General features: G+C 46.8%; 1 protein-coding gene across 6 annotated transcripts in view; it reads left to right on the forward strand.

Moving 5' to 3' along the window:
* The window catches only part of TRAF3IP3 (TRAF3 interacting protein 3), a 241,442-nt gene that overhangs the window by 106,425 nt on the left and 121,506 nt on the right, over nucleotides 1–13,511 (forward strand). For all 6 annotated transcript variants that reach the window (XM_063955344.1, XM_063955346.1, XM_063955347.1 and 3 more), the window contains exon 3: nucleotides 10,646–10,769. In XM_063955344.1, coding sequence (XP_063811414.1) covers nucleotides 10,646–10,769 — 124 coding nt within the window. The remainder of the gene's footprint in view (nucleotides 1–10,645; nucleotides 10,770–13,511) is intronic.

Below are 13,511 nucleotides of genomic sequence, written 5' to 3' on the forward strand. Positions count from 1 at the left end.
ACTGCAAATTAGATTGCAGATTGAACACCCCACACCCAAATCTAACTCTCTCTGCACATGTTATATCTGCCTCCCCTGCAGTGCACATGGTTTTGCCCAATTGCTAACAGAATTCCTGCTGCGATCAACTTGGAATTACCCCAATGGTCTCTAATTTTGTGTTTCATCATTACCAGTGAGTGGCTCTTAGCTCTAAAATGTCTCGCACGGGGTTTTTCATGGGTTTACGGTGAAGTGCCATTCTTTCTTTAAAAGGTCTTGTGTTCTGCCCTATATAATTTAGTCTGCATGGACAATAAATCATATACACTACAAAAGTAGTATTGCAGGAAAGTACATATTTAATATGATACGTCCTGTTGGTGTGTGGATGATGAAATGTGGTTCCTACATGCATGTTGTGCAGTTTGGGCATTTGTCGCATCCTGTTTTTTATATACTCAGTACGGGCTGGCAGACATCTTCAAATCCCGCAGTGAGGCAGGACATAGGTCTTTTATGCGTAAAACAGGTGAGTTCTTTATATGTAGCTATTATTGGCCTTAGGGCCTTAGTTGCCCTTTGGATAACAGGGCTTGCTGTGGTGAACTCGCTTTTCCATGGTATTAGTTGTTTGACACTTTTAACCAAATATAAACAATAGACTAAGGGGTATATGCAATTCCGGGCGAATTGCGGCACTTTTTCGCTTGTTTTTAAATTTGACACAATTCGACCGTCGAATTCCGGCCGTCGGTTCCGGATTTCGACATATTCAATAAAAAACGGATTTGACAGTCTGCTGTCGAAAAACGGACCAATTGACGGATTTTGATTCGATTTTTAAAAATGTAAAAAAAGCGGTAAAAAACCCGAAAAAAATTGCGTGGGGTCGCCCCTCCTAAGCATAACCAGCCTCGGCTCTTTGAGCCGGTCCTGGTTGCCAAAATACGGGAAAAAAATGACAGGGGATCCCCCGTATTTTAACAACCAGCACCGGGCTATGCGCCTGGTCCTGGTGCAAAAAATACGGGGGACGAAAAGCGTAGGGGTCCCCCGTATTTTTTGTACCAGCACCGGGCTCCACTAGCTGGACAGATAATGCCACAGCCGGGGGACACTTTTATACCGCTCCCTGCGGCCGTGGCATTAAATATCCAACTAGTCACCCCTGGCCGGGGTACCCTGGAGGAGTGGGGACCCCTTCAATCAAGGGGTCCCCCCCCAGCCACTTAAGGGCTAGGGGTGAAGCCCGAGGCTGTCCCCCCCATCCAAGGGCTGCGGATGGGGGGCTGATAGCCATGTGTAAAAATGAAAGAATATTGTTTTTTTGCAGAAGAACTACAAGTCCCAGCAAGCCTCCCCCGTAAGCTGGTACTTGGAGAACCACAAGTACCAGCATGCGGGGGGGGGGGGGAATGGGCCCGCTGGTACCTGTAGTTCTTCTGCAAAAAAAATACTCAAATAAAAACAGGACACACACACCTTGAAAGTAAAACTTTATTACATACATGCCGACACATACATACTTACCTATGTTGACACGCCGACTCTGGCCACGTCTCCGTCTGTCGACGTCCGGGGTACCTGAAAATAAAATTATATACTCACCTGATCCAGTGTCCGGTTCTTTTATTGTAATCCTCGTACTTGGCAAAAAAAAACGCATAGCCGATCCAGACGGACTGAAAGGGGTCCCATGTTTACACATGGGACCCCTTTCATCGAATGCAGAGACCCCCCGTGACTGCTGTCACAGAAGGGTCCTTCAGCCAATCAGGGAGCGCCACGTCGTGGCACTCTCCTGATTGGCTGTATGCGCGTCGGAGCTGTCAGACGCGCATCGCACAGCCCCGTCCATTATCTTCAATGGTGGGAACTTTGCGGTCAGCGGTGAGGTCACCCGCGGTCAGCGGCTGACCGCGGGTAACCCCACCGCTGACCGCAAAGTTCCCACCATTGAAACTAATGGAGGTGCTGTGCGATGCGCTGTCTGCCAGCTCAGACGCGCATAGGGAATCAGGAGAGTGCCAGGACGTGGCGCTACCTGATTGCCTGAAGGGACCTTCTGTGACAGAAGTCACAGGGGGTCTCAGCATTCGGGGAAAGGGGTCCCATGTGTAAACATGGGACCCCTTTCAGTCCGTGTGGATCGGGTAAATGCGTTTTTTTATTTTGCCAAGTACGTGGATTACAAATATCACTGGACACTGGATTTAGGTGAGTATAATTTTATTTTCAGGTACACCCCGTGGATTCTACTTGGACAAGTGGACCGAACGTCGTGTCAACATAGGTAAGTATGTGTGTGTGTCGACATGTATGTAATAAAGTTGTACTTTCAAGGTGTGCGTGTCCTGTTTTTATTTGGGTATTTTTTTTGCAGTAGAACTACAGGTACCAGCGGGCCCGTTTCCCCCCCGCATGATGGTACTTGTGGTTCTCCAAGTACCAGCTTGCGTGGGAGGCTTGCTGGGACTTGTAGTTCTGCTGCAAAAAAACAATATTCTTTCATTTCACAAAAGGCTATCAGCCTCCCATCTGCAGCCCATGGATGGGGGGGACAGCCTCGGGCTTCACCCCTGGCCCTTGGGTGGCTGGAGGGGGGGGACCCCTTGATTGAAGGGGTCCCCACTCCTCCAGGGTACCCCGGCCAGGGGTGATTAGTTGGGGTTTTAATGGCACAGCCGCAGGGACCGATATCAAAGTGTCCCCCGGCTGTGGCATTATCTCCCCAGCTAGTGGAGCCCGGTGCTGGTTCCAAAAATACGGGGGACCCCTACGCTTTTTGTCCCCCGTATTTTTGGCACCAGGACCGGACGCAGAGCCCGGTGCTGGTTCTAAAAATACGGGGGATCCCCTGTCATTTCCCCCCCCCACGTATTTTTACAACCAGGACCGGCTCAAAGAGCCCGAGGCTGGTTATGCTTAGGAGGGGGGACCCCACGCATTTTTTTTCTGATTTTTTACCCATTCCATTAAAAAAATATATATATATATATATATATTTTAAAAAATATATAAAAAATACTTGTGCCTCCTAAATAGACAAACCAAGTACCTAATCCCTTCTAATAAAAATAGATATGCTATTACCAATAAAAAACACACACAAAAAAACATGTTTTAAAATTTTTTTATTAGATTCCGCCAGCAAAGTGAGGCGGATTGAAAATGACGAATTTACTGTCTAAAAGCACTGTACCATTGCAGAAATGTCGAATTTGTCAAATGTCGAATTTCAAAAAGTCGAATTTGGAAAGTCCGTTTTTTTGACGAAAAGTACTGAATTGCATTGTCGATTTTTTTTTTTTTTGCCGAAAATGTCCCGTTTTTCGACATTTTCGGGAATTCGACCACAATTGCATATACCCCTAAATCACACTCAGGTGCTCTAGCTACTAGACTCAAATACCACTCTATTACAGAGGGGACCATCTGTACCAGGAAACACGCCAGTCTATGACCTTATTTTTGCTACATCCAGGTGTATGGTTAGTGGGCAGTCCAGAACGCCCGACACCTTTTTTCACATCTTTTCACCTGTGGTCATTCTCTGTGTTTATACTAAGTACATACCCTCAATTGTATGTATGTGTGTGTGTGTGTGTGTATATATGTATGTGTGTGTGTATATGTATATATATATATATATATATATATATATATATATATATATATATATATTTTACTTTTTGTTAACTTTTATGAACATTTTAATAAACTGTAACCCCCTGTACTATGGATATGGAATTATTGAAGTTCAAAGAAACCGTGATGTGATGCAAGTGGCACGCATCACAAGTGACTTAGGGGTCTATTTACTAATTCCTGGATGGAGATAAAGTGGACGGAGATAAAGTACTAGCCAATCAGCTCATAACTGTCATTTTTCAAACCCAGCCTGTGACATGGCAGTTAGACACTGATTGGCTGGTACTTTATCTCCATACACTTTATATCCAAGGCTTAGTAAATAGACCCTGCTGGTAGGAGAATTGGATAAAGTTGTTGACAGATTTGTGCAGATATACAGGATATTACAAATGCCCAAACTGCACAACTTGTCGATACATGCAAGTATTAACCACATTTGAACATCCATACACCAACAGGACGACTCATATTAAAAATGTACTTTCCTGTAATACTGCTTTTGTAGTGTATTTGATTTATTGTCCATGCGGATGAAATGATGTCAGACCACAAGACCTTTTAAAGAACAAGTGGCACTTCAAAACTGGGCCATCAGTGCTGCTATCATGAGTAAACCCATTGAACAACCGGTGGGGATACATTTTAGAGATAAAAGCAACTCACTGGCAATGGAGAAACACAAAATTTTAGACCAAGTACCAGTATTACCAATATGTTGCATATTTTCTCAAGGGACAACTATAGCAATATCTTGAACTAAGTATTAAATGACTACAGCATTCATATGTTCAGTAACTTTGTTGCTATGATGGATTACCCTGTGTCATTATTCACTTTTCCTCAGACAGTGGACGGAGACGCTTCTGGTTCCCTAGGTAGCCTGTGAGGTCCCAGCCACTGTACATCATCATATATGGACACATACGGTTCTTCTCAGTGAATAAAGTTTGGAAGTCGCTTTATTCACTGTGGTTTGCACTGCTTTATAAGGTAAGATTACATTCATATTGGTATTTATGTTGCCTTGAAAAAAGGACTTTAGGGTCCTGAAACATCGGCACTATGGCAGCATAATACAAGATAGATATATAGATATATATATATTTATTTCTCTATCGTCCTAAGTGGATGCTGGGGTTCCTGAAAGGACCATGGGGAATAGCGGCTCCGCAGGAGACAGGGCACAAAAAAGTAAAGCTTTACTAGGTCAGGTGGTGTGCACTGGCTCCTCCCCCTATGACCCTCCTCCAGACTCCAGTTAGATTTTGTGCCCGAACGAGAAGGGTGCAATCTAGGTGGCTCTCCTAAAGAGCTGCTTAGAGAAAGTTTAGTTTAGGTTTTTTTCTTTACAGTGAGTCCTGCTGGCAACAGGATCACTGCAACGTGGGACTTAGGGGGAAAGTAGTAAACTCACCTGCATGCAGAGTGGATTTGCTGCTTGGCTACTGGACACCATTAGCTCCAGAGGGATCGAACACAGGCCCAGCCGTGGAGTCCGGTCCCGGAGCCGCGCCGCCGACCCCCTTGCAGATGCTGAAGCGTGAAGAGGTCCGGAAACCGGCGGCTGAAGACTCCTCAGTCTTCATAAGGTAGCGCACAGCACTGCAGCTGTGCGCCATTTTCCTCTCAGCACACTTCACTGGGCAGTCACTGAGGGTGCAGAGCGCTGGGGGGGGGCGCTCTGAGAGGCAAATATAAACCTTATACAAGGCTAAAAATACCTCACATATAGCCCATAGGGGCTATATGGAGATATTTAACCCCTGCCTGACTGGAAAAATAGCGGGAGAAGAACCCGCCGAAAAAGGGGCGGGGCCTATCTCCTCAGCACACGGCGCCATTTTCTGTCACAGCTCCGCTGGTCAGAACGGCTCCCAGGTCTCTCCCCTGCACTGCACTACAGAAACAGGGTAAAACAGAGAGGGGGGGCACATTAATGGCTATATATATATATATTAAAGCAGCTATAAGGGAGCACTTAATATAAGGATATCCCTTGTATATATAGCGCTTTGTGGTGTGTGCTGGCAGACTCTCCCTCTGTCTCCCCAAAAGGGCTAGTGGGTCCTGTCTTCATTAGAGCATTCCCTGTGAGTTTGCGGTGTGTGTCGGTACGTGGTGTCGACATGTATGAGGACGATATTGGTGTGGAGGCGGAGCAATTGCCAAATATGCAGATGTCACCCCCCAGGGGGTCGACACCAGAATGGATGCCTTTATTTGTGGAATTACGTGATGGTTTATCTTCCCTTAAACAGTCAGTTGAGGACATGAGGCGGCCGGACAATCAATTAATGCCTGTCCAGGCGCCTCAAACACCGTCAGGGGCTGTAAAACGCCCTTTGCCTCAGTCGGTCGACACAGACCCAGACACGGGCACTGATTCCAGTGACGACGGTAGAAATTCAAACGTATTTTCCAGTAGGGCCACACGTTATATGATTTTGGCAATGAAGGAGACGTTACATTTAGCTGATACTACAGATACCGTAAAACAGGGTATTATGTATGGTGTGAAAAAACTACAAACAGTTTTTCCTGAATCAGAAGAATTAAATGACGTGTGTGATGAAGCGTGGGTTGCTCCTGATAAAAAGTTGATAATTTCAAAAAAGTTATTGGCATTATACCCTTTCCCGCCAGAGGTTAGGGCGCGCTGGGAAACACCCCCTAAGGTGGACAAGGCGCTCACACGCTTATCCAAACAAGTGGCGTTACCCTCTCCTGAGACGGCCGCACTTAAGGATCCATCAGATAGAAAGATGGAAGTTATTCAAAAGAATATATACACACATGCAGGTGTTATACTACGACCAGCTATAGCAACTGCCTGGATGTGCAGTGCTGGAGTAGTTTGGTCAGAATCCCTGATTGAAAATATTGATACCCTAGATAGGGACAATGTTTTACTGTCGTTAGAACAAATAAAGGATGCATTTATCTATATGCGTGATGCACAGAGGGATATTTGCACACTGGCATCTCGGGTGAGTGCTATGTCCATTTCAGCCAGAAGAGCCTTATGGACACGACAGTGGACAGGCGATGCGGATTCAAAACGTCACATGGAGGTTTTGCCGTATAAAGGGGAGGAGTTATTTGGAGTTGGTCTATCAGACTTGGTGGCCACGGCTACTGCCGGGAAATCCACTTTTTTACCTCAAGTCACTCCCCAACAGAGAAAGGCACCGACCTTTCAACCGCAGCCTTTTCGCTCCTACAAAAATAAGAGAGCAAAGGGCTTGTCGTACCTGCCACGAGGCAGAGGAAGAGGGAAGAGACACCAACAGGCAGCTCCTTCCCAGGAACAGAAGCCCTCCCCGGCTCCTGCAAAAACCTCAGCATGACGCTGGGGCCTCTCAAGCGGACTCGGGGACAGTGGGGGGCCGTCTCAAAAATTACAGCGCGCAGTGGGCTCACTCGCAGGTAGACCCCTGGATCCTGCAGATAATATCTCAGGGGTACAGGTTGGAATTAGAGACGGATCCTCCTCATCGTTTCCTGAAGTCTGCCTTACCAACCGTCTCTTCCGAAAGGGAGAGGGTGTTGGAAGCCATTCACAAGCTGTACGCTCAGCAGGTGATAGTCAAAGTACCCCTATTACAACAAGGAAAGGGGTATTATTCCACTCTATTTGTGGTACCGAAGCCGGATGGCTCGGTAAGGCCTATTCTAAATCTGAAGTCCTTGAACCTCTACATAAAAAAGTTCAAGTTCAAGATGGAGTCACTCAGAGCAGTGATAGCGAACCTGGAAGAAGGGGACTTTATGGTATCCTTGGACATCAAGGATGCGTATCTACACGTTCCGATTTACCCCGCACACCAGGGGTACCTCAGGTTCATTGTTCAAAACTGTCACTATCAGTTTCAGACGCTGCCGTTCGGATTGTCCACGGCGCCTCGGGTCTTTACCAAGGTAATGGCCGAGATGATGATTCTTCTTCGAAGAAAAGGCGTATTAGTTATCCCATACTTGGACGATCTCCTAATAAGGGCAAGGTCCAGAGAACAGCTGGAGACAGCTTTAGCACTATCTCAAGAGGTGCTAAGACAACACGGGTGGATTCTGAATATTCCAAAATCCCATTTAATCCCGACAACTCGTCTGCTGTTCCTAGGAATGATTCTGGACACGGTTCAGAAAAAGGTTTTCCTTCCAGAGGAAAAAGCCAAGGAGTTATCCGATCTGGTCAGGAACCTCCTAAAACCAGGAAAAGTGTCAGTACATCAATGCACAAGAGTCCTGGGAAAAATGGTGGCTTCTTACGAAGCAATTCCATTCGGCAGATTCCATGCAAGAATATTCCAAAGGGATCTGTTGGACAAATGGTCAGGGTCGCATCTGCAGATGCACCTGCGAATAACCCTGTCACCAAAGACAAGGGTGTCACTTCTGTGGTGGTTGCAGAAGGCTCACCTATTAGAAGGCCGCAGATTCGGCATTCAGGATTGGATCCTGGTGACCACGGACGCCAGCCTGAGAGGCTGGGGAGCAGTCACACAAGGAAGAAACTTCCAGGGAGTATGGACGAGTCTGGAAAAGTCTCTTCACATAAACATTCTGGAACTAAGAGCAATCTACAATGCTCTAAGCCAGGCGGAACTTCTCCTGCAAGGAAAGCCGGTGTTGATTCAGTCGGACAACATCACGGCGGTCGCCCATGTAAACAGGCAGGGCGGCACAAGAAGCAGGAGTGCAATGGCAGAAGCTGCCAAGATTCTTCGCTGGGCGGAGAATCACGTGATAGCACTGTCAGCAGTGTTCATCCCGGGCGTGGACAACTGGGAAGCAGACTTCCTCAGCAGACACGATCTTCATCCGGGAGAGTGGGGTCTACATCCAGAAGTCTTCAACATGTTAATAGACCGTTGGGAAAGACCAATTGTAGACATGATGGCGTCTCGCCTCAACAAGAAACTGGACAAATATTGCGCCAGGTCAAGAGATCCACAGGCAATAGCTGTGGACGCACTGGTAACTCCTTGGGTGTACCAGTCAGTGTATGTGTTTCCTCCTCTGCCGCTCATACCAAAGGTATTGAAGATCATACGGCAAAGAAGAGTAAGAACAATACTAGTGGTTCCGGATTGGCCGAGAAGGACTTGGTATCCGGAACTTCAAGAGATGCTCACGGACGAACCGTGGCCTCTACCTCTGAGAAGGGACCTGCTACAGCAGGGTCCCTGTCTTTTTCAAGACTTACCGCGGCTGCGTTTGACGGCATGGCGGTTGAACGCCAGATCCTAAAAGGGAAAGGCATTCCAGAAGAAGTCATTCCTACCTTGATTAAGGCACGGAAGGAAGTCACCGTGAAACATTATCACCGCATTTGGCGAAAATATGTAGCGTGGTGCGAGGATCGGAGGGTTCCGACGGAGGAATTCCAACTGGGTCGTTTCCTACATTTCCTGCAATCAGGATTATCTATGGGTCTCAAATTGGGATCCATTAAGGTTCAAATTTCGGCCCTGTCAATATTCTTCCAAAAAGAATTGGCCTCTGTCCCTGAGGTCCAGACTTTTGTCAAGGGAGTACTGCATATACAGCCTCCTGTGGTGCCTCCGGTGGCACCGTGGGATCTAAATGTAGTTTTAGATTTCCTCAAATCCCATTGGTTTGAACCATTGAAAAAGGTGGATTTGAAATATCTCACATTGAAAGTGACTATGTTACTAGCCCTGGCCTCTGCCAGGAGAGTATCTGAATTGGCGGCTTTATCTTATAAAAGTCCTTATCTAATCTTCCATTCGGATAGGGCAGAACTGCGGACTCGTCCGCATTTTCTCCCTAAAGTGGTATCAGCATTTCATCTGAACCAACCTATTGTGGTGCCTGCGGCCACTAGCGACTTGGAGGACTCCAAGTTGTTGGACGTTGTCAGAGCCTTAAAAATATACATTGCAAGGACGGCTGGAGTCAGAAAATCTGACTCGCTGTTTATATTGTATGCACCCAACAAGTTGGGCGCACCTGCTTCTAAGCAGTCGATTGCTCGTTGGATTTGTAACACAATTCAACTTGCACATTCTGTGGCAGGCCTGCCACAGCCTAAAACTGTAAAAGCCCACTCCACAAGGAAGGTGGGCTCATCTTGGGCGGCTGCCCGAGGGGTCTCGGCATTACAACTCTGCCGAGCAGCTACGTGGTCGGGGGAGAACACGTTTGTAAAATTTTACAAATTTGATACCCTGGCAAAGGAGGACCTGGAGTTCTCTCATTCGGTGCTGCAGAGTCATCCGCACTCTCCCGCCCGTTTGGGAGCTTTGGTATAATCCCCATGGTCCTTTCAGGAACCCCAGCATCCACTTAGGACGATAGAGAAAATAAGAATTTACTTACCGATAATTCTATTTCTCGGAGTCCGTAGTGGATGCTGGGCGCCCATCCCAAGTGCGGATTATCTGCAATACTTGTACATAGTTATTGTTAACTAATTCGGGTTATTGTTAAGGAGCCATCTTTAAGAGGCCCTTTCTGTTGTCATACTGTTAACTGGGTTTAGATCACAAGTTGTACGGTGTGATTGGTGTGGCTGGTATGAGTCTTACCCGGGATTCAAAATGCCTCCCTTATTGTGTATGCTCGTCCGGGCACAGTACCTAACTGGAGTCTGGAGGAGGGTCATAGGGGGAGGAGCCAGTGCACACCACCTGACCTAGTAAAGCTTTACTTTTTTGTGCCCTGTCTCCTGCGGAGCCGCTATTCCCCATGGTCCTTTCAGGAACCCCAGCATCCACTACGGACTCCGAGAAATAGAATTATCGGTAAGTAAATTCTTATTTTATTTATATATATTTTTGTGAGAATGTTCCTTTTGTTAACACAAAACTTATTTATTTTGAGATTACGGACCTGATTCAGAGTTTGGAGCAAAGCAAACTACTTTGGGGTACATAGAGAAGGGACCATGGTAATGTTAATGTGTGTTGATGACTTACACAACGTGAGTTGTATATCCAAAAACGTAGACTTCTGTATTCTTTTCTTATTTATTTCAACCATGCAGTTATCTTGGCATCATAACCGCTCCAAGAGCTATCCATTTGACTGTAGAAATGCAAAAAAAGACATCTATATAGACCTGTTACATGCTAGAACCAACAGGAATGATGTACCCAAGAGTGACAAAGGTAAGATTATTGTGCTTATAATGCTACTTATGTCAGAGGCATTCCCTATCAAATGTATGTATTACAACACATATAACGGCTATATATTTTTTCTTACGTCCTAGAGGAGACTGGGTTTCCATTTAGTACCATGGGGTATAGACGGGTCCACTAGGAGCCATGGGCACTTTAAGAATTTGATAGTGTGGGCTGGCTCCTCCCTCTATGCCCCTCCTACCAGACTCAGTTTAGAAAATGTACCCGGAGGAGCCGGTCACGCTTATGGAAGCTCCTGAAGAGTTTTCTGCATTTATTGTACATGTTTATTTTCAGGCAGGGCTGGTTGGCACCAGCCTGCCTGCTTCGTGGGACTTAGGGGTGAATGGCCCACCTTCTTGAAGGGTTAAAGGTCCCTTTCCCTGCTGACAGGGCACTGAGCTCCTAAAGGGAACTATTCTCAAGCCCCACCACAGCGGGCGTACATTCCCGTAGCACGCCGCCTCCCCTAACAGAGCCAGAAGAATGAAGAGTGGTGAGTACTATGCCGGCGTCCCGGTTAGTGGGTTGCCGGCCATTATGGCGGCATGAGGATACGGAGATGAACGGCTTCTAACCGGGGTGGAATGCGTCTCCAGATACAGTACACTGCTGCGTCTCAGTACACTGTACACAGTACCCACACTGGCAAAAACAGTCTTAAAACGGTTTTCTCTCCATTTTAAGCACCAGATTACCTCTGCCCGTATAAAAAAAAGCGGGAAGATCGTGCGCTATTGAAGGGGCGGGGCCTTCACTATGAGCGGATCCAGGAGCTCACCAGTGCCATTTTCCCTCTGCAGTGGACACAGACGCTGACTGACAGCGACGTGCAGCTCCTCCGGAGAGACTCCAGATTACCTCAGCGGTACCAGGGGGTCATAGCAGGGGGGATCGATTATTAATCTACTAAGTCCCCTATCAGGGTACTTAGTCTGCGACCCGGCTTAGCTTGGCATTAGCGATAAGGGTGCGGTGGGGGCTGGCTCCAAATAACTCTGTGTCTCCCCGAAGGGCTCTTTTGTGTGTTAATTGTGCTTAACCTTTTCCTGTGTGTGTGTGCTGTCACATTTACATTATGTCAGGCAAAGAATGTGTTTCTTGTACAGCGGAGTGTTCCGCTTCACCGGGGGGCTCACTACTGGGTACTCATGGCAGTGCAGCTTCCCAGAATAGCGAGGCTGAACCAGAGTGGGTTAATTCCATTAAGGGAATGATCTCAAATATTTCTACAAAACTACTGTATCTCGCAATGAGAAAGAGACACAATAATTAAGACAGACTGTGGATGAGTTTATGAATAGAGACTCAGTCCCCAAACCAACGTCTCAATCCCCTCCTATTTGTCCGCAAAAATGCTCTCTGGCCCATATCCTGCAGTCTGACTCTGATGCTGACGGATCAGGCATGGAGGAGGGTGAGGTGGATTTGGAGGGGGGGATGCTACTCTGTCACAGGGAATTGAGGCTCTTATAGAGGCTATCAGAGAGGTTCTGCAAATTCCTGATAAGGTGTCAGAGGAGTGTGAGGAATCTTATTCTAATGTAAAAAATAAGTCCTCAGTCACTTTTGCTGCGTCAAAGGAATTGAATATCCTGTTTGAAGAACCGTGGGTTAATCCTGATAAAAAATTGCAAATACCTAAAAGATTGCTCTCATCTTTTCCTTTTCCTCTGGAGGATATGAAAAATGTGAAAATCCACCGATAGTGGAAGCATCAGTCTCTAGGCTGTCACGAAAAACTGTATTGCCTGTCACTGGTGCAGTCTCCCTAAAAGATATGGCTGATCGTAAAATTGAGACTACACTCAAGTCATTGTATGTGTGTGGATCACAAAAGCCATTGCTAAATGGTCAGGTAACCTAATTGAGGGGTTAGATTCCTTGTCTAGGGGGTCATGTTGTTTTACTCCTGCAGCATATACAGGTCTCTGCGAACTTTATTGTGGAAGCCATAAAAGAGATTGGTTTGCTTAATGCACGCACCACTGCTATGGCAGTGTCCGCACACAGGAGCTTGTGGCTACGCCAGTGTACTGTTGATGTGGACTCCAGGAAAGGTGTGGAAGGCCTGCCATTCACAGGAGAGGCCTTGTTTGGAGACTAACTAGACAAACGGATCTCCAAAGCTAGTTCTGATAAGTCTATGTATCTTCCTTCCGCAGCTCACCCAGCCAGGAAAGCTTATTCAGCTTCAAATTTACAGTTCTTTCGGATAGCCAAGTTTAAGGGAAAATCCAGAGGTGCTTCTACGGCCTCCAGAGGCGCAAGAGGTAAGCCACGCAAACCAGCAACTGCAGGTGCTCAGGAACAGAGCTCAGGCTCTGCTTCCTCAAAGCTTTCAGCATGACGGTGGACCACGATGCCTGGAGGACTATCAGGTGGGAGCCCGACTAAAATTCTTCAGTCACATCTGGTCAAGTTCGTGCCAGGATCCTTGGGTCATAGATCTTATTTCCCAGGGCTACAGACTGGAGTTCCAAGAGCTCTCACCTCACAGATTCTTCAAATCAGGCTTACCAGCTTCACAAGAGGCAAGTATATCTTTACAGCAGGCCATCCAAAAACTGGTACAGACTCAAGTCATTGTTCCAGTTCCACCTCATCTGCACAACAAGGGGTACTATTCCAACATGTTTGTAGTACAGAAACCGGACGGTTCGGTACGACCAATTCTGAACCTCAAGTCCTTGAACCCGTTCTTAAGCAAGTTCAAGATGGAGTCTC

The sequence above is a fragment of the Pseudophryne corroboree genome, chromosome 2 (genome assembly GCF_028390025.1).
Source record: "Pseudophryne corroboree isolate aPseCor3 chromosome 2, aPseCor3.hap2, whole genome shotgun sequence".
NCBI classification, from domain to species: Eukaryota; Metazoa; Chordata; class Amphibia; order Anura; family Myobatrachidae; genus Pseudophryne; species Pseudophryne corroboree.